We start from the raw sequence: 23,067 nt of genomic DNA on the forward strand, positions 1-23,067 counted from the left end.
CGGATGCTTAAAGCAACCGAGCCACCCAGGCACCTCCATATATATATCTATTTTAAAAAGTGGGGACTTACTGTATATGCTCTTATAACCTTGTGTTTTCACTTAACAGAGTATAAGCATCTTTCCACTCATTAAATGTTCTTCTACAAACATCACTTCTAATGCTTACATATATTCCATTATATGCTGGTAGTTAGACATTTAGCCTGTTTCCAATTTTGTGCTTTCATAAACAAGTGTTCAGTGAACATCCTTACACATACTTGTTTATTTTTTGAAAGCACATTTAAAGTTAAATTGTCAAGTCAAAGGGCACTTACAATTAAAGTTTTTGTTACAGTCCCCCTGATATGTCCCTCCAGAAAGACTATAGTCAGTACTATAGTCACACTGCAGTGTGTGGCCGCTTCCTACAATTCTGCCCAACCCTGAATATTTTCACTTATTGCTGCCCAACCCTTGTCAGCCTGATCAATTCCTATAGATCTTTTACGATGTAACTCAAATATCACCTCCTCCAAGAGGCTTTCCCTGATCTCATTTCCTTTCCAGGTATAGTTGTTCCCTTCACAATGCTCTCTAACACAATTAATGCTCCTCATTTTTAGTGTTTACTTCTAAGAAGTTAAGTTACTCATTCAAATATTGTCTTTCCAACTAGACTGTGTACTTCTTGGAGGTAAGTGTCACATCTTATTCACTGCTGTAGTCTCCGTGCCTGGCTGTGTCTGACACACACTAGGCACCAAGAAATGTTTGCTGGGTGAATATACAGATTACTGTCACAACTTCCCATGCTTTCTTACAGAAAATGCCGCAAGTTTCATTTCAGATTTCAATTCTTTTTTTTTTAAATGCTTTTAATGTTTATTTATTATTGAGAGACAGAGCGTGAACAGGGGAGGGGCAGAGAGAGAGGGGGAGACCCAGAATCGGAAGCAGGCTTCAGGCTCTGAGCTGTCAGTACAGAGCCCGACGCGGGGTTCGAACTCACAAACCGCAAGATCACGACCTGAGCCGAAGTCGGACGCTTAACAGACTGAGCCACCCAGGCACCCCTCAGATTTCAATTCTTGACATAATTAGTTATGTAAGAATCTGTAGGTGTTAAACACAGTAAGTGTCCGGATTTTTAAAGTATAATCTAGCGGGAAGTGTTCATTAGTAATCTTCATGGAAGGGAAAACAAGGCTTGCATTTCCAAACTTTGACCTTCTATTTCAAAATCTCTACCACATATTTATAAGCAAAACATGTCTTAATACTATACATTGCTTTCACTTTAAAGGGGAAAATGCTCATTAATAAACACAAACACACTTAGCACTGCCAAACACACACACACACACACACACACACACACACACACACACACCCTACCTCTGCGTGCAAACAACTAAGATCTACAAGTTCCAGCCAAGCAGAATATGGGGAAACTTAAAAATAGTTATGTTAAACTAATTTTATAACACTTCATAATCCTTCCAAGGGTGTAAAACATCAATAACTCCACTTTTATTATAAACAACCCCAAATATGAACATCTTGCTAGAACTTACATTTTGCTAGAACTATCTTGATAATGAAGGGAAAGGCATTGTTTATTTTAGCATGACCCCCACCGATTAAGATGCTGTCAAAATCTTCCTGTCCATATGATATTCGTGAAACCTCAATAAGTTCATTTGTTTCAAAGCTAGGGAAATAGAGATGATAAAAAACAAAAGAAACTATCATAGCCTGTAGGAAATTCTACAGGTCGAATGGCCCAGCCTCTTCAATCTTCTGGAGCTTTGGAATAGATTGGAAATGACATCTGCAAGGTTGTCTCTCATTGGAATATTTTTTTTTCCCTGCAAACTCAGCACCCCTGTGAGTGAAGGACTGATTTTGTGTTAAATGGTTTACCTACAGCAAATTCAAACACCTGGATGTTGCAATGCAGTATAAGTGCATTCCTTTCATGTTTGAAATCTTTTATTTTTATGTTTGTTTTCATTCTTATATTGATTGTAGATCAGAATTCAGAGTAGGACACTAATAACATATCTAATAATTTCTCCTTACTGTTTTTCCTAGATTATTCCTTGTTCTGATGGCCATAAACTCGAGCATTATCAAGGTTTACCGAACACTAGTAACTGACTACAAAGCTCCTCGATCCAAAATGCTTTCTTTCCAAAGAACCATTTTAAGTGATGACCACAAGGTGTGTGATAAGAAAACTGGTTGGGCAAAGAGTTTATGGCCATTCAGAAAGGACCATTAGGATCAACATACAAAAGAGCAACTCCCACTTTTTTCTTTTTAAAAATGTTTAAATATGTATTTTCCAAAGTGATTGCTAAATATGAAGCTAATGGAACACTCTTTCAACTTAGAAAGGCATAAAGCTCACCATACTAAGTGGCAGACCAGGAAATAAATCCTCTCTTCAGATATATCTGCACCTTAAGTTTTTCTTTTCCTTTTTAAAAATCTTGCCCATGTAAAAAAAAAAATGTTATGTCTCGTAAATCTTTTTGCCCTTCATCCCTTACTTTTCCTTATAATTTATCCACTGAAGAACCTGGGATGTTCAATTGTTTGGAGGTTCCCACTGTCTGAATTTTGCTAGTTGCAGGCTCATAGTTCCCCATGTTCTTCTGTCGTGTTTTTCCTGCAAATTGCCAGTTGGGCTCAAAGCCTTGATGGCTCGTGTCTGGCACTGTTTTGTGCCTCAGTTCCTTATCTTTCTTTTTTTAGGTTATGTTGTGCTTACCCCAAGTGTAGCTATCTGCCATCTGTCACCACCTAATGCTACTACAGTACTATTGACTACATGTTCCTCAGTTTCTTAATTTGAAAAAAGGAGACCCACACATTACAGCTCACTGTGGAGGGAGCTGAAGACCAAGAAACTACCTTGGCAAGAGTATGGTCAGAGAACCCAGACCCTGCTGTTGCCTGGCTTCTGTCTGGCTTCCAGCTCTGCCACATGTGAGGTGATCCCAGACAAATCTCAGGCTCAGTTTCCTTCCCCTCGATCAGACAGGGATGCCACTCACCTCATGAGACAACTGAGGGTTAAATGGGGTGATGCAATCACACAAGAGTTTTAAAGTCTCAAGTACTATAAACATGTACAAATTAGTGACATTACTCATTAGCGGGGGCTTAAACACTTTCATAATGAAAAAACATTTTAATGCCTTGGAGAATTAATTTCTTGAGAAGGGTTAGATGAGGCACTAGCACAAAACAAAAAGATGATATGACTTAATGAATACTTGTGAAGGAATAAATGACAGCCTCCCAGCTGCACCCCAGAAACTTACAGCCCTAGGACTCAGGAGCTCTGCGAGTTCCGTAGGATGAGAGCCTTGCAAGCTTCCACCATGCACAAACATCACGGTACCGTTTAAGCAACCCATTCCAAAGCCACTCATCAAAATGATGAGTAATGATTTATAGCAGGTGAATACTGGGTCGGGGGGGAGGGGGAAATGCTGATTTCATTTACCTTTCAATCTGTGCAAATCCGTTAACTATGGATTCTAATACTGTCTTCTTTAAAGCACTTTGCCAGGTCGCTTTTCTTCTTCCACTCCACATCCTGTTTTCTCCGGGCTTCTCACATAAATTCACCTGGGAACCCTTCTGCCTAGTCACGTACCTGCCACCTCTGACCTTCTTCTCAGCCGCAGGCTGTGCTGGAGCCTTCCTTTCTTCTCTCCCTTGCCCACCCAACTCCCATCCAGCCCATGTCTCAGGGAGTTTCAGAAATACTATTTCCAGGTTGTCTCGATTATCTAATTAAGAAGAAGCCATTTGTCCAGAGCCGTGCTCTTCAATATGGTAGCTACTAGCTACATGTGACTATTTACAGGTATATTTAAATTTAAATTTATTCGAAAAATATGGTTTCTCACGCTTGCTGGCCATATTGTCGAGTGCTCAGTAGCTACATTTGGTGGTGGCTATTTCATTAAACAGTGTAAATATTACAGAACATTTTCATCGCCGCAGAAAGTTCTTTTGGAAAGCATTGTGCAGGAGCACCTTTCCTCTCCCTCTACGATCTCGTTAGACAATGTGGTGTAGCAGAAGAGATATGAGCTCTGAAATGAAATGCCCTCTAGCTTTTGCATATTGGACTGAAAAGGGTGATTATGTGAAGTTGTGGAAGCACCTAGCACAATACCTGCCACAGAGTAGGTGCTCACTCAATGGTAGCCATTATTAATACTCTACTCCTTGTTCAGGTAACTCCAGAGCTTCTACCTTTTCTGTTTAGCAGTATACACAAGTATCTAAAGGAAAAACAACAAAAGTTTTTTTTTTTTCTTGAGGCAATGTGGCATATTGGAAAGATTATGGGCTTTGGATGCATAGAGACTCGTTTAGATCCATTTTATTAGCTGAGGGTCCTGGGCAAATTAATCTCTCTCTGAGGCTCAGTTTCTTCATCTATAATATGGGAATAATAATATTTATGCTGTATTACAGTAGTAATGATGATTACAGGTAATGTATGTAAAACACTATGTCTGGCATATGGTATGGGTTCAATAAATTTATTATACAAGGCAGCAAGGCAGGTACTATTAATTCACCTTGGAGAGTGCCATGCATTCAGCATAGTTAGATGTTAAGTGATTGTTGCTGTTGCTAATGAAGGTCAGGCTAATAAACCTTTTGTAGAATGTGTTAGGTGTTAGGCATTGTTCCAACACTTTTCCCCACATAGGGCTTTCTTTAGTATTCCTGGGATACAGCTAAACTAAACTTTTCCTCTGTGGTATTATCAATTCCACTCATAACAGTTATCTTCAGTTTGTATGATAGGGTGAAAAAACCGAGCATTCACAACTCATCAGATAGATTTTAACTTACTGTCACTCAGTAGTTTTTACTATTCTAAAGGCATTTACAGAGTGGCATGCTGGATTGGCACTGCAAAGATTGGCATAAAGAACTGTCACCATCACTGTCACCAAGAGAGGCTGCAGCTAAAAATTGTGCCTGGACAGCAAGTCTGAAATATATGCCTTCAGAGCACAATCCAAATATCACAACTTTTTTTTTTTTTTTTTTTTTGGTCTTAACAGAGATTAGACGCATGCATGAGGAATTGGAGGTCTGGGGGAAGGAGAAGGGAAACATTTTGCATTCTGAGACCCTCTTACACATTCATGCTGCCAGGAGAAGGGCAAACGAAAATCATATCTCTCTTGCTTCTAGCACTTGGTACACCCTAAGTGAGAGTATATTTCAAGGAGGTGTTCTATTTGCTTGAGTTGTCTTGTTCCTTCATCTGCAATTTGTGGGTCCTTCTAAAATATCCCCGGGGGAGGAGGTGGAGAATAGTGAATAACCAAGTTAGTACCCAGTCGTTCCACAGGAGAGAGAGAGAGAGAGACAGAGACAGAGACAGAGAGAGAGAGACCAACCGACCAAGTAACCAAATAATGAAAGCTCTGAGTTCAATAACTGGGATTATCCCATGGCAAGAGATAAAGGATTCTGTTATCATTGAGCAGGATTCCTTTATCTCTCAGAGACAATCAACCTTCAGCCAGAGGAGTGTAACCTTAAAACCTCATAACTCAATTTAACATAGTGTTAAAGTTTGGGGGGACATTTGTCAGTGCTGGGGCTGATATAATCAGTCTGAGAGCCCCTAGAACAAAGAGCAGTGGGTGACGAGCATGTCACCTCTCTGCACATTCGTTTCCTTGATGAACAAGGAGCTATTAGCTGCAGAGAAAGCATTATCTAGGTGAAGAACGATGCCGATCATTTTAGCTGCTTCTTCCGAAATTGTGGAGTAGAACATAGGGTCCCAGCAAGTTACGGAGCAGTTTTTGTTACTGTGGTGTTGAGGATTTCTTAAAATTTAAGTTTAATTTGGGAGGGTATATAGACACATGCCTCTTCCTCAACAGCAACCAGGAATCAATCTGAGACATAGATCTCTTTGCAACCTCTGCTCTTACCTCATTAGATCAAAAAGTTTTAAAATAATCATATAAGACTTCTTAAAAGTCTAGTTGGGCTGAACACTAGCTTCTAGGCAACATTCAAGGACTAGTTAGTAAAACATTTAAAGAAAGGAAGAATATATTCACTGGGCACGTGGGTTTTGAAGGAGTAGGCACCGACTTCAAAATTTAATTCTCAATAAAATATAAACTTTAATTACGAACTTCTACAAAAAATGTTATTTCTCAATTCATCTGCCCAATAAAATTGTTTGCCACTTGACAGTTTCTTCACGTTATATTTTAACTTAATCATTGCTTTTACTGACTCTAAAGAGAAATGTAACCTGTAATACATTAGCAAAAACCACTTTATAATTTTAGTTTGTTTTTTTTAAACTACAATTTTTAAAATTACATTCGTTTTTTATTTTTATTTTTATTTATTTATTTTTTTAATGTTTTTTATTTTTTATTTTTGGGACAGACAGAGACAGAGCATGAACGGGGGAGGGGCAGAGAGAGAGGGAGACACAGAATCGGAAACAGGCTCCAGGCTCCGAGCCATCAGCCCAGAGCCCGACGCGGGGCTCGAACTCACGGACCGCGAGATCGTGACCTGGCTGAAGTCGGACGCTTAACTGACTGCGCCACCCAGGCGCCCCTACATTCGTTTTTTAAAACTATTTTTCTTTAATTTTATCATTCAGCAGAGTTTATAATATTACTCTAGCTTTAAAATACTGATGCAATTTATAAAAGAATAACACTATTAACTCTTCTCTGAATGTAGGCTTCCTGGCCTTCAGATACAAAATTTTGTTCTTACTTTTGCTGAGTAGGCTTATTTTTATCATTTCTTTTCATATGTTCTCTGGATATGCTGGATCAAAGACCGATAATTTAAGTTAGCATCTTAGAAATCCAGAAACTTTCATGTAACAAACTCATTAAAATATATTTCAGAAACTGACTCAGACAACAACATAAAATATCTGCCTTTTATCATTTAAAAATGACCAGCATATTTCATTTTTAAAGGATAGTAAAAGTTTCTTAATCAAAAACTTCTCAGGGATTTTTCACCACATGGATTTACTGCAAACCTGCTATTTCTGCCAGACCAGTAAACCTGCCAGCCCACCTCAGTCAATATCTCACACTGAGATGCCATGTTTTAAAAAATCTCCCTGATCAGGTAAATATTATAGGATATATTCTTTCCTAACCCTGCAGATACAGCTTTCATGGAGACATTTATGAGACCTGAAAGGACTGAGGGAAAAATAAAACCCATACTGCTTTTTAGGGTTTTTTTTTTTTAATTCTTTATTGGAATTCCAATAATTCATTTAGCAGTGTGCAAAAGATTTCATAAAGATCTTTTCCTAATTTTATACCTTTGCCATATATTGAAAATCATACCCAGCATGCTCTTATATCATTTGGACTGAAAAACAGAATACGTTAAAATTACTGTGAGTGATAAGTTGGGTAAGAGTTTAAAGGACATTGTAACTAAATCAGACAGAACTCAATTCCTGCCCATTTTATATAGGAAAAGAAAACTTGCAAGTTGTGAAACTTTTGTACCTCAGTCTGGCTTCTGCAGTGCTAGACCTGGGTCTCTGCAATGTTGTGTATAGTGATTTATACCGTAGCGGTCATAACTGTAATATACAGTATACCACACTCTAATCATCATAAGTGAACTGTAAAATGTGCCTCAATACTCACTCAACTCTTAGAATTTACCAACTCGCCGCTTGTATCTTTCCAGCAATCCCCCCTTAACTAACTTCCTACAGCAAACAGGTAAACAAAAAGAGTATAAGAAACAACAAAAATGCTGAAGGAAGACCATCAGATGTAAAAGCTAAACATCTTAAAAGTTTATAAATGTTATGTGCCTTCACAAGCTAGTCCCCATTTATTTTTGGCAGACATAATTTAGTGGGGTAACCTAACCTTTCTCACTGAACTAGAATTAATACCAACTTTACCAACATTTGTTCTAAATTTCTTTGCACCAGATATGCAAAGTCATTACTCATGCATGTACTTTTCTCTCCCAATTAGATAAAGCTGGGACCTCTTTCATAGCTGGAAAAGGTTTTCTGCACTGGTAAGACAAGCTATATGTATTGTCTCTTAACGCTAAATGAAACATATCTTTTTTTTCAAAGTTAACATATTTAGAGCTAAATTACAGTACAATTTGATAAGTCATTCATCGGACAGACACAAAAGCACCGAGAAGCTGCTTTTTTGAAAAGCCGGATTTGATCAAGTTAAAAATGTAGTAAAAAAGTCTTCCCTGTTTGGCTCCTTCTTAATGTCTCTCATCCTAAATGAAAGGGAATTTTAATGAATTGCAAATTAAGGGGGAAACACTTAAAAAGCAACACTATCAAATTTAAATAAATTTATTATTTTTGGAGAAACAAACATGCAAAAGATTCCATATGAAAAGCTGCTTGAACTGCCTTGGTGTTCCTTAAGAAAATTCAGAAAGATGCTTGCTTTACAGCTGAAGGTATTTACACATAGAGAGTGACAAAGCAAGGAAGAAACAAACAAGTAACTTGCTTTCTTTTCAGCTTCAATGATATGATAAAGAAAATAACTATTCTTTATAATAAGACACTCAATAAGAACTCAGATGTAATTTCTAGGAAACTCTCTTCTATACCAACAATGACTATGATACTCCCTCTGACACCTCTTTATAGCTAGAAAAGTCAAACTTCTGCAAAAATTTCTCTATTATACTATATTATTATTAACTGTAATTTCCAAGAAACTGATCATTATACTTTCCCCGTTTTAATGCTAAAATAAAGAATTCAAACTCTCAAACTGATTAGTAAATTTGGGTTAATAAATAACTATTCTAAAATAAATCTTCTTCCAAGAGCCAAGGAAAGACAGATCTCTAGGTAGGAACATACATGCCAGAGAGCTTTGTGAAAATACATATATATGACTTAAAATCGATAGTCAAAGAATGTATGTCCAAGAGCAGTCACAATTTTTTGGTGAACAAACCAATCGAAATATACGTGGTGGTAAATAGCACAGGGATAAGTAAGGGCCGTTTTCTGTTTCTCCACTTTCCATTTTTATGAAAATCCACAACTTAATCTGTCTCATGAAAAGTGCAGCTTTACGTGAAAAAAAAAAAATCAGATACAGCTGTTGCTTGAGAAAGCTGACAAAGATCAGAAAATCAGGTTTAAAGATCACCTAAACCGATTACAGAGAAATCTTAAAAATGTTGTCAAATTATTGTTTGTTAAAAAAATATATAAAAATTATATTATTCCTATTAAGATCCATACTTTGTTATTAAGAGGTTTAGGTTTGTTAAATTTTGTCTTCAGAAGCTCAGAGGAATGTCAATACCACAGATTAATAAATAGCTGAGATTAAAATTTTATTCATATATCTTAAGGGGGAAGCACACAAATTGAATTAATTTCCCTATTTAAAAGAAAAAAATTATCATCTCTTCAAGTAGGGAAGAAAAAAAGAGAATCAGTCAAAACTATCAGTTTTTTATTTAATATTTAAATCATTACAATATTCTTGTTTCACCTGTGACCAAACCCTTTTCATTTTGTTCTGCTATGTCTATGCCATTCCTCTCTTGCAATGCCTTAACTGGTGCAATATTCAATATCTCCCTTTTGGAAAAAAAATCTAATATTAAAAAGCATGGTCCCATATTTATTTCTAGAGTTCCTGGAATTTCCTGATAGGACCCCATATTTTCATTAGCACGTGACCTGAGCATGAAGGCAATCGACCTAAACCATTACTCAAGTTTTTTGAGTAGCTCTAAAAAACAAAACAAAACAAAACAAAACTACTTAGGGGCAGTGTTTAATTTGAATCTCTCTCCTTCCTGGATTATTATGTAAGGCATATTAATAACAATCCCTCATTGGTTCTTGTCTATATACCAACTATTCCAAGACATAGGTGTTACCTTTAGTGGTGTCCTAGAATAATAAACGTAATTTTGTGTTACCTGTAGAAATTTCTTTCCATCGGCAAGATACATGACCTTATTTGCATGCCAGTTCAGTCTTCCCTTCAGCTATATGCTACTTACTAGGCCTTTATGAATATCTAAAATGCATCTACCATAGAAGGAATGCTATGGTCATAAATTTGAAAACTGGTCAAATTAATATGTTATAGAGGATTTAGGATATCTGTTTAACTCTGTCAGAAATGCTAACCACATGCATTTAGAATGGCAAAGAAAAAAATACCTATAAATTTGGTTTAAAACTCATATCCAAACCTCCTTTATTTATCTATTTAGGAATATAAAACCTTCAAGATGATAGTTTTATTTTATTTGTCCTCATCCTAACTTACATAATAAGAATATACTGAAATGACAGTTGTAAGAAAGTAATATCTTTTAGGTTTTAGGGCATTAATAAAATAAAAGAACAGGAATTTCTCAGATCTTAGTGTATGTGTACTTGGGTACATATATAGGGATATACATGTGTGTATAATTTTTAATTTTTTTGATTCATTACCTATGCTCATATGTTGAGAACTTAAGCGTTTCAGCCTTCCTCAGCAGCTAAAACAAAATAATCTAGGAAAGCCCAAATGCAGTATTTTCTTTTACCACAAGAGGGGGCTAGAGAATTCTGATCTCTTCTAAGGTCTGTAAAACCCTCTTAACTGCTACTTTATAGACATTCAATTACAACAGGCCATAATACATTAAGGCATTAAAATACACATATATCCCAGCATATGCCAAAGCAAGCACTACACTGGCGTGCCCACCAGATGATCACCACCAACAACATCAAATAAGCACTTAGGCATCTTCTAGTGGTTTATATGAGATTTTACGCTTTAGCACTTCCTCTCCCAAAAGGCAGCTCTCTTGGTTAGGTGATCCCCTTGGAATGGAAAATATCAAGGAGTGTGATAAAATACTCAAAGACTAGAGAGTATGGCAGGGGCAGAGTGAGGCAAGGATTAAGAGAACTGAAATTTATGTAGTTTGGAAAAGTGAAGACTCTGGGGATAAACGTTCACAGTCTTTAAATACCTTCTAAAGGTAACAATATAAATGAATTAGGGGAATTATTCAGTCTCAGAAGATGGTATAGAAAAGAGCAATGGCCTGAAACTAAGGAAGGAAAAGTTTAGGTTAGACATGAAGAATAAATTAGTAATAATAGTTGGGCGGGCAAGATGTCCTGCAAGGGAAGGATACAAAGCATAATCGCTATATTTGATAATTAATTAAATGAGATATTAGTAAGAATGATGTGAATTCATTAGAAGGGCTAGATTAGATAACTCAAGTGATTTTTTTCCTCTAAGCTGTGACAATCTCTAGGCCCAACTGTGTTCTTGGGCATTCATAAATGTCTTTCAATGATGATAATGATCATTGGTAGAGAGAAGAGCTCACGATCCCAGTTAACCCTATGTGTTGTTGATTAAAAAAAAAAATCTGAGTACTACTATAAAATGACTTAATTATAAAATTAACCACAGCAACAATGTTTATCTGTCAGAGCACTGCTTTAAAATATACTGTGCCATATAAGTTATACCCTAAAGTTTTATAGAAATAGATCTATAAATTGGATAAAGGCTTCTATAAGTGAAAACTTTCCATGAAGGAACAATTCCCCTATAAATCCCAATTTTACAAGCCAGAGCAACTACTGTGTATAATCTTTCTTTCCTATTAGACTAGTGTATCTGGGCTTAAGCTACGTAGGGCCCAGCAGAAAAAAAGGCTGTCACTCAAAGTCAGAAAGGCAATCTAGAGCCTAAGTGTAAAATGATCTGTGAATTCAACAATCTTTTCCTAGTAGAACATAATGTTCTAGATTAACAGGTGCTTTCACGTTGTTTTAAACAGCATTACTAACATTTACTTTTACTTGAAAAGTCAGAGTTCTATGACAGGCCAAAGAATTTACGGACAGCTGAAAAACAAAGATCACCAAAGCATGAAGAGTTGAAAAAATATATATGAATAGAAAGAGCATAAATATAACTGTATATTTACATAAACTAAGTACATGTATCTATATCTTGAGAGTATAGAGTTCCTGAGCTTTAGACATGATTGCCCTAGGTCAGTTAGCTAACTCTCAGGTGATTCAGTGTTCATCTATAAGGCAGATGCTATGTTTAATTATAATGCATTTACAGATTCTAAGAGCAAGGTAATTAAGCATGGTATATAAGATTTTCTAATAAACAGCCCACAAAGATACATAAGCCCTCCCCACTTCTGATTGATTTATATATCAATTCGATAAATATGTTACATTAGCAACCAAAACATGGCATATCATGCTACCACCACTGTAATGACCACACACACACATCTTCAATAACCATATACTGGAACTTTCACATTACCATTAGAGTTGCTGACTCTTTTTAGAATTTGGAGAACTCCAAGTTGGAGAGACAAAGAATACTCAAGGCAGTATGCAAAGGCTTAATCTCATTTGCCACGTCACTCACTTAAAAATAAACTGTTTGCACTTAAAAATGGCCACTGTTATTTCACCCCTAATTATAGTGGAAGCTCAATAAAGGTTTGACCTTTCAGAGAATGGACTTCTGTGCACACTCCCAGCCTGGAATCGACTTCTAAAAACACTTTGGCCACAGCGCAGGCCAAATATTATCTTGACTGTCTTCCAAGCTTGCAAGTCTAACCAATTGTTTTTTTTTCCCCCTGCAAATTCTGTGCAAATTCTGATAATCAGCACTTGATTATGTACTGTATACTTTGTTGTGGGGGAGTCTAATCTTTTCTCTTCAACTAGATTATTTGCTCACTTAGGAAAGGGATCATATCTTATTCCTCTTTGTATCCTCCACACAGTCTCTAAACTCATGGCTGAATAAAAGGACATTCAGTATAGGTATTCAATAGCTAACTCTTCATTGGCAGTATATTGAAATCTATAACATGGACAAAAAGGCCAAAAAAAGATAACTAATTAGTTCTATGTCAAATCAATTCAGAGGCTGATAGTATGCTTCTCATCGTTATAACTGCTAGCATTTATGGAACTCTTTGGGATTCTTTATAAAATGTAATACCCCCAAATCATTCTGGGAAGAGAATAAGAACATACAAAGGCCAGAGAGACACCTGTGTGTCTGAAGAACTTGCAAGAAATAGCCTAAGAGCCATGATCAAGTCTCCTGCAAAGCTGTTGGGGACTGCTCTGAAAAGCTTGCTGAGATCATGCAGGTGAGGGAAGGTGTGTAGTGTGGGTCTGGGAAGGCCACTCCCAGGGCAGTGGTCTTGGTTTCCATCCTGGTTCTATCTTGCTAGACATGAGATGTAGGAATTTAGCCTCTTTAGAATTTAGTTTTCTCTTTGGTAAAACAGAGATTAGATTAGGTGATTTACAGCCTCTTCCAGCTGTAAAATGCCATTATTCTATATAAACTTTGGGTTAACTCTATAGAGTATATTATAGTGAAAAAAAGCATTACGGAAGATATCCAGCCATCAACACACGAAAGAATACTTTACTGGGTACTGGACAGAAGGTTAGACTTTAAACATGCACTAACAGCCCAACATGCCAGGCTGAAGAATGAAAAATGGGTTGTTCATAGACAGATAATTGTTATTGTTTTTTTATTCTTCACAAAACATGTATAATCCTTGGTAATCATTTGTTTAAGTTATATAAATTACTGTCAACTTTGAAACCCAGTTTGTCATCTTCATCTGTGATTTATACCAGACTATATAAACGACATGATGTCTGCGATCTAATAAGACATTTATCTTCATGAAGGAGGCCACTGTGATCCTGAGTGACAGCTTACTTACCCTTATCACAGTTAACTCAACATTAAGTCCTTAATTTCTCCCAATGATCTGATCTGACGGACTCACCTGAAGCCAACAGAAACTTGTTCACAAATACCATGCTTATGAAAGTATGTGTTTTACAGTAGGATTTGTTCTTTGGCTCCAAAAACACAGATGTGGAAGGAAGGAAGCTTTGCGTTCTTCCACAGTGCGTACCATAAACACACACACATAAACTCCATCAGGGTTGACAGGAGTCATGTGCCTTTACTAAAGAAAAATATACCTGTGAGCAACAAAGATGAAAGCAACTGTCTGAAGAATAAAAAGAAAATGAGATAAATACTGTTTGAATGCATGTATATATGCACGTATATTTATTTACATATTTGAATATGGAGAGCGTATTTTGAGTCACATGCATTATTTTCACATCATAGAATAAAGAGGAACTAAAAATTCTAAATATCTTCATATAGTTTATGTAACTACACACACACACACACACACACACACACACACACACACACAGACAAAAATAGCGGGCTTGACCCTATCAGTGAGAAGGAAGCAAATAACTTGTTGTATTTAGGCCATTAACTCTCTCCACCTACTAGGGTACCAATGACCGAGCCTGCAATAGGTTTCTAACATTCCAAGTAGAGCAGCCCTAAAATATGCACATTTTCTTCCAAAGTCATCAGCAGGATTTGGCCTAAGATTTACCTGATCAGTAAGGTCACTTACTGCTAACCACTGCGTCGTTAATTCACATACCTCAGTAAACACTGTAAGATGTGCAGTTTATTTATTCTGTGACACAACATGATTTAATGCCAAAATCAGGCCTCATACATGACTCAGAGCAACAGGGGTCTCAAAGTGGCTTGTGAACAAACATTTTTTTTTTTTTACTCCTTGAGCGGAAAGTCTATCAGGGGTGCTATGAGTAGACTAGCTTAATAAATGGAAATTCTAGAGATAGGATTTCAGTTCAGTAAGAGGAAACCTTTTAAAACAAATTACAGGTATTTATAAATATCTAATAACATGACCTTGAGAATGTAAAGCAAAACACAGAAAAATGGATAAATCTACAAGTATAATTGGAGATTTTAATGCAAAACTTTCGGCAGATAAAAGAAAAGCCAGAATATAAAAGATTTGAAGAATACTATTTATAAGTATAAAAACAGTAAGAGTGTGTTAAATAAATACTGGGGGAGCCACACAGCACATAAGCATAAATTGATCATTACCAGGCCACAAAAGAAATCTCAACAAAGTCCCAAGAATCTAAATAATATGTTCTTAGACTATAATGTAATAAAAATTAATAGTCAAAATAGAAAAGCAGGTTTAAAAATCCCTGTAAACTAAAAAAAAAACAAAATAAAAACTGGGAAAACACACACACACACACACACACGTGCGTGTGCACACGCTTCTAAATAACACATAGGTTTAAAAGGATATCATCAAAAGAATTACAAAACACTTAGAAAGGAATTGTCAATTATAATGAAAGTAGCACATATCAAAGGATGCAGTTGAAGTGGTATTTAGAGGATAGGTTTTAGCTTTGAAAACATTTATTTTGTAAATGAACACTATATTTGGTGGAATAAGAGCAATAAGGAGAATGATATGTAAAGCCCATAAGAATGGGTGTTTCAGAGGAAAACTACGCAGCTAACCAAAACTCTTCACAATGCAGCACTCTATTGGAACCCTACCTCCACCCTCTACCGGTGGATTGGGTACTCCATTCTTGGCCAAGTAGTTAATTTCTCTAGACCTCAATTTTTCTTTTTTTACCTGTAAAATGGGGATAACAGGATGTTCTTTAGGCTGGTTTGAGAATTGAACGAGATGGTCCACAACAAGCACTTAGGGTGGCACAGTGCTCAATAAATGGTTCCTGTTACTATCATCCCTTCCGACTCCCAGACGGCATGATTCTAACTTTGGTACAATGAAATTTAAGACAAACATGAATTCCAGCCAAAAAAGTCTAATCAATAAATTAAGTCCATTTTTATTTCACAATACTAATAGAGTTTTATTGAAAATACATTCTTCCTGCCATTAGGGAAGATATTAAAATACTATTCTCTTCCTATTACTATAGAAATGAAACACACAAGGATCAACAAAAGCTAGTCTACTGTTGTTCATAATATCGAATCCAAAAACAGACTTCTATTTCAGAACTAAAATGAAAACAGAAATGTAAAAACAAGGAAAGTGCTAAACATAAAGCTGTGAAAGACGGATTCTCTTCATTTTCAAAATGTTCTATATATTTTCTAATGTACCTTTCAAAAGGGGCCTGGAGTTGAAAATGGCCTCTGTTAAATGGGTCTGCAATTTCTTTGAAATCAAGTAGCATATAACAAATTGATCAAAAACAGGTTTTCACATATTCATTATTACTCTTCTCCAAAAACGGTTATAGCTATTTAACAATTCTGATTCTATTTTTCATTTCACTGGAGAATAAGAACTTTCTCTAACTTTTGACAACCTGATGTAAAACTAAACTCTAAAAACATTCTTTCTTACTTCTTCCCAGATTTATTTGTCCAATATCCATTCATTCCTTTTTCTTTAATTAGAATGTGATAATATATAATACATAATAAATAATATACCATCACAGACTCTGGGTTTCTTCTCCCAGAAAATAATTTTATTTTTTCTTTTTCTTCCAGAAGGAGTCACTATACCCTGTTTATAGAGTACCTTCCCCAACCGATCTGCAAAAAATATATATACGTACACTTGTCTTTTAAAAATGTATACTAATGAAATAATTTTATGGACACATTAAAATCCATCGTATATTTTGGACAATGAAAGCAATTAGATCTTGAGCTTCATAGCTGGCTGGCTTTTGTACATTAATTATATCCAGTGTTTCATAGTAAACTTCAATATGGTAGAAACTACGCCTCCTTAGGTTTAGAAATCTAAGTGTTATTACTTGTTAGTAAGTTTTCATTCCCATGCTGTGACTATGCTCTTATTTGTGGGTGTCTCTCCACAGGGTATAGCCTGCTGTTCTCAGATTGAGGGCATTTGCAAAGGAAAAGGAGAAGAAATTGTGATTAGGTAGCAACATGCTCTCATTTTTATGCATGGTTTAGCCTGTAACCTTGGTTTTCTTTTTTCTTTTCTTTCTTACTTTTTTTTTCTTTTTCTTTTTCTTTTTTTTTTTTTTTGAGCTGTGCACCTGGCCAGGTTTCTATATGCTTCTAGAGCTCTTTGTAGCCTTCACAAAAGCATGATCCAAACACGACACGCACCATGGTTATTGCTTCTCACACTGACGTTATGGGTGGATGGGTCAGACCGTGTGTCCTTTTATAATTGTACATTTAGGATACTGCTCTGGCTGGAGGTGGAATTCAACAAAGCTGAAATATTTTAACAGTGACATTTCATTTTCTAATAAAGATATAAAGTTCCAAAAGTCTAAAACAACGGACACAACAAAAAAAGTCAAAGAATATCTTTTCTTCCTAAAGGATCACCTTAGCTATTTCCCCAGCAAATGAAGACATTTTTATATTTGTTCATTTGTCTGCTCATAACAGTGTGTTTTCCCAATGAGATGGTAAACTCCATAGGACAGGGACTATGTCTGATTTTTTTACTGCATATTTCACTTACTGCTTAGCACAGTGCCTTGGTAGTACCTTGTAATCTCTAAAAAAGTATTTAAAATAATGAATAAGTAGCATATCAAATGTTACTGTTCTCAATAATGGTAAAATCTAGTTATGTCTAGGATATAGCATTTACTGAAAATTTTAACATCTTTAAAACCTCCTTAATGTCACAGGAAATGTATGTATCTTTACTTTTTAGGGGAAGGAAACAAACATTTATCGTGCCCACTATGCATCAGGCACTCAGGTACTGTGCTGGTTTCAGTGCTTTGCAGAAACTCATATTAAAACATTATCTCCCTCTCTCTCTTTTTTTCCCCTTTGCTCCTTTGTTTCTTAGGTTCCACATATGAGTGAAATCGTATGGTATTTGTTTTCCTCTGACTGACTTGTTTTGCTTAGTGTAATGCTCTCTAGCTTCATCTACGTCATTGCAAATGGCAAGGAAAAAAAAAAGAAAAGAGAGAGGGAGGCAAACCATGAAATAGACTCTTACCTAAAGAGAACAAACTGACGGTTGCGGGGCGGCGGGGTGGGCGGGGGTGAGTGATACAGATGAAGGGGATTAAGGAGTGTACTTGTGATGTGCACTGGGTGTTGCGTGGGAGTGTTGAATCACTACATTGTGCCCCTGAAATTAATATTACACTGTATGTTATCTAACTGGAATTTAAATAAAAACTTTAAAAAAGTGAAATTAAAAAAATATTTTAAAATAAACATTATTTCAACATCCTACAATCAAATTTCTAACACATAAACAATCTATTCCTACCTCTGGCATTGACTGTGTCCCTTTGAGAATTCTCTTAACTTTTTTTTTTGAGAATTCTCTTAACTTTTAGGCACAAAACTATAAATTAAAATCAATGAAGTAAGAATTTAATATTACTAATATAGTTAGCTCCTCTCTTATGGGGAACCATTATGGAGCAAAGTTTCCACCTTGGAATTTTCCAGATACTAGGTTTACCTCTTTTAACACTATTTTTTTTTTTAATTTCAACTATTTTTTTTTATTATAAATTTTTTTAACATTTGTTTATTTTTGAGACAGAGAGAGACAGAGCATGAACGGGGGAGGGTCAGAGAGAGGGAGACACAGAATCTGAGACAGGCTCCAGGCTCTGAGCTGTCAGCACAGAGCCCGACACGGGGCTTGAACTCACTGACCACGAGATCATGACCTGAGCCGAAGTCGGCCGCTTAACCGACTGAGCCACCCAGGCGCCCCTAATTTCAACTATTTTTAATGAAACTACTTTTAAGCAAACTTTCCGTATCTGTATAGTCTTAACCAAAATGTCTGAAACATTTTTTTTAATGTTTATTTGTTTTTGACGCACAGAGAGACAGAGCACGAGCAGGGTAGGGATAGAGAGAGAGAGGGAGACACAGAATCTGAAGCAGGCTCCAGGCTCTGAGATGCCAGCACAGGGCCCAACGCGGGGCTCGAACTCACAGACCGTGAGATCATGACCTGAGCTGAAGTCAGATGCTTAACTGACTGAGCCACCCAGGTGCCCCCAAAATGTCTGAGACATTAATCCATCTTCTTTATCTTTATCTTTATCTCCAACATAGATAAGGAGAGTGGTAAAGATAGTAGAGTGGTTAAAAGCAGAGGTTCTAGAACTAGACTGCATAGGTATAAATCCTGGCACTATTGCTTACTAGCTGTGTGATCTTAGATAAGTTAACTTCCCTGGGTCTCCGTTTCCTTCTCTGTGAACTGAGGCTAATCCTAATATCTACCTCTAGGGCTCTTCACAGGATTAAATGGTGATATATGCAAAGTACTTAGAACACAGATGCAAGGCACACAGTAAGTGCTCAATAAATGCTAGCTAAAAAAGTTTTACTTTATTAAGGCACTGAGCTCTTAGTTTGGGCCACTTATTTCTACAGTATGATATGGCCCCAGTGTTTTTAAGTTCCTATATAAATTTTATTTCTTTACAGATTTTGTTTTCTGTATAAGTTTTTAGTGTTTTCTTGTTTCTCACCTCCATATTATTTAATTGATGCCTCTAAAGTGCACCTTCTTCTAACTTGATGTTTCATCCTACTGTGGGTTGAGAAATCAAAACATGCTAATGGTTATAAATTTGTAAGGAGAGGAGGGGCGCCTGGGTGGTTCAGTCGGTTAAGTGTCTGACTTTGGCTCAGGCCGTGATCTCACGGTTCCTGGGTTCGAGCCCTGCATTGGGCTCCGTGCTGACAGCTCGGAGCCTGGAGCCTGCTTCGGATTCTGTGTCTCCCTCTCTGTCTCCCCCTCCCCTTCTTGTGTAGGTGTGTGCGCACGTGCTCTCTCTTTCTCTCACTCTCTCTGAAATAATAAATGAATAAACTTAAAAAAAAAAAAGGAAATTTGTAAGAAGAGGAATCCCAGTGAGGGCCTCAGGGGTCTTCCCAAGAATATGGTATGTAAGTGTTAACACAGCACTCGGGAACATCTATTCCCACTTAGAGGTCTTTCTGGCTAACTTATTGTGTTCTCAGCTGTGTTTGGGAAAGTTGGAAGTACCAAATAAGTGACCTATGGATTAATGAGGTGCTACTGTTCTAATTCTGTCAAGCATTAGGTTAATCAAAAACAAATGGAAGGTTGGTTTTTTAATGTTTTGCACTGTTAATTTTCTAAAATTATAATAAACCACCAGTGCAACTATTAAGCTTTCAATCCAAACAATGTTTTTAAGTGTAATACTTGAGTCAATATACAGATCCTAAACTGTAAGCCCCAATTTCTAAAACTTGGGTATTACTAACTGCGTTAGTATACAAATCTCAAGCAAAATAAAATGTTTCTGCACAATGGAATTCATAGTTCTGATGTGGAGAAAATATGAACTGTCGAATGGACTAAATGAAATGAGATTTAATGGATAAGTGAACTAATATCACACCGTATATTAGCTAACTGGAATTTAAATAAAAGATTCAGAAAAAAAAATGAATTAATGGATATGTTAAAAAGAGAAAGGAATTAGGGATTGTGAACTCTCAGCAAATGCCAAAGTCATAGGGAAATCTGACAGAAAAATAAATTAAAAGATTACAGGCTAATGAAGAAAAATAAGGAATAGTTTACCAACTTTACTCCCAATCCCTAAGTGAATAATATGATTCCAATTTAATATTCAGTTTAGTAGCATCTCTACCTTTTTCCCCCCACTGAAAAGGCACAAGAGAGGCTTTGGTAAGATAACCGTGTGCATCAGTGATGATCAAACCGTCTGTTCAAGTGGCCAGATGCCAGAAGAGGCACAGTGAACCCCCACCGTTGGGATATCTGAGCCTGAGCCAGAAACTAGCAGCCACTAAGACAAAATTTTTATATTCATGTCTCTTAAAAATTAATGCATATTTTGCATCCCACTCTATTACATACCAATGTAATATAAAATTTAATATAAAAGTAATGTTTGTAACAGTTGAATTATTTAACTCCTCTCATTCCCAAATCTTCAAGGAAAATGAATGCTCCATGAAGATTTACATTGTGGTTCTTGTGGCTTCCACTTCCCTTTGAATAACACCAACATGGTCAGAGAGGGATAGGTGAGAAGCATGGATAAAAATCGTATCTTACTATAATATTATCGGTTCAAGGGTCTCAAATAATCCACAATAAATCAATAATCCAATAATCACCAAATGAAAGCTCCAATTCTCATGGCACACTGTGAAACTAAGAAAGCTGTAAGACGGTGAACTGGGCAATCTTAAAATGCCCTCTTAGCTTTTGAGCTACAGTTCTTATAAAAAGATCAATAACGATGTCTTCCTGCTCCAGCATGGAATTAGTGTTTCCCTAAATACATCAGCTTCAGAAGTATTGACTTACCTAGGAAGATCAGCACCACAACTAAACAAATAGTTGTTCTTTGCAAACTAGTGATTACCAATACAGAAAACTCACTGAAGTCAGCTTGGTTCAAAATGACAAAAGGCAAAGACACCAAGACAAAAAGTAACAAAGTGCGGTCAACCCAAGATCCAGGAAGATGACACTCACCCTCATCCTGATAATCGGGCAAAAAAGGTGCATCTGATGTGAGAGAGGGGCCATGAGTTCCACTATGGTTATCATCAGAGCTGTCCTGTCCAAGGAAACTTTCAGCTTGGTCTCCCCCTGAGGGATAAAAAAGGACAAAAGTCAGGTCACACTTGGGACATCTTTATAAAGGTCTTCGTAGATTTCTTCTGCCATTCACCCCAAAACCCCAAAAGATAACATGGCCACTATCCATTAACATATGAGAAAAAAATAAATAAGAACCAACTTACCTGGCTGGGAAATTTTCCATTCAACTAACTAGAACTTAGAAACGGTTATCAGAAAGTGGGGAGACCTCTTGCCACCAGAAAGAAACTTCTCCATCACACTTAAAATGAGAACACAGCTATATAAATATGCATTCGTATTTACTTGTCTTCCATTAATTACAGCCTTTACTCTGAATGCCTGTTTCTCTATATATTTCCAAATAGGATAGAATAAATCACACAAAGGGTTAACCTATACATAATATAATGTAACAAGGCCAGTATTCTTCCCTTCTCTGAAAACTAAGAGCCTTAAAAACAGAGAGAACCTAGACTTTGCTGGATTCTATTCCAATTTAAATCACTACTTGTTTTGCAATCTTAAGAAAGTTCTCTCTTTATAATTCTAGTTTACAGCCCATGCAACCAACCTCTTAGGAATTCTAAAAGCCCTAAGAAGGTAATGTTTGTTCTGTAAAATGGCTTTGATGAAAGGTAATGTATATGCAATACTGAATTATGCAATTAAAACAATGCTAATCCCTTTTGGGTGTTTTCAACATACATTGGATTATATTTTGTAGAAGTGGCCCATGCTATTATGATACTTTAAAAGGTTCAGATGGAAGATGTTCGATCATTCAGAAACCGGAAGAAAAGACTCTGCATTGCAAATGGTTTCCTTAAAATCCCCCAAACAGAGGTACAGTGTGCTGACAAAAGGACACCAACAGCTGCTCAGTTCATTTCACAAACATGAAAAGGGGATTTTCAACTGAATTTAATATTATCTCAAATACTAATTTCCAAAGGAAATCACCAATGCTAATCTCCGTAAACACTGCAGAGTTTTGGCCCTGGATTTCAACGAGGGAGCAGTGAAACCAAACAACCTACATAGAATCTGTATTGCCTCACTTTAAAGGTTTATTTCCTACAATTAAACTGGAAGGATAGGGAGGATATAAAATGATGCAAAGAGAATGGCTGTGGCCTTCTCTTTCCATAAATTAGATGATCGTATCTAGACTCCTCTACGAATACTCAATGGTAGGTAGCTTGTCCATAACTGAGTTGAACACCTGCATATACAGGACTTTAGAAATAAACTATGGGCTTTATTGTGGAAAAGAAAAGTTTAAAACAAGACAACAGCACCCACCACCACCACCTCACACAGTAGTTGCTGGTCAGAGCCAGAAGAAATGCTCTCCTTTATTAGGCTACTGATCAGGATACAAAGCTGATTACGGTTATGCTTAAAGTATCACTGCGAAATTTCGCCTTTATAACCAGAAAAATTTTC

The 23,067-nt window shown here is 36.5% G+C and overlaps 1 protein-coding gene across 3 annotated transcripts in view; it reads right to left on the reverse strand.

Moving 5' to 3' along the window:
* Positions 1 to 23,067, reverse strand: part of SKAP1 (src kinase associated phosphoprotein 1) — a 281,157-nt gene that overhangs the window by 181,298 nt on the left and 76,792 nt on the right. For all 3 annotated transcript variants that reach the window (XM_058705574.1, XM_058705572.1, XM_058705573.1), the window contains exon 4: positions 21,511 to 21,627. In XM_058705574.1, the coding sequence (XP_058561557.1) occupies positions 21,511 to 21,627 (117 nt within the window). The remainder of the gene's footprint in view (positions 1 to 21,510; positions 21,628 to 23,067) is intronic.

This window comes from Neofelis nebulosa, chromosome 16, assembly GCF_028018385.1.
Source record: "Neofelis nebulosa isolate mNeoNeb1 chromosome 16, mNeoNeb1.pri, whole genome shotgun sequence".
In the NCBI taxonomy this organism is placed as follows: Eukaryota; Metazoa; Chordata; class Mammalia; order Carnivora; family Felidae; genus Neofelis; species Neofelis nebulosa.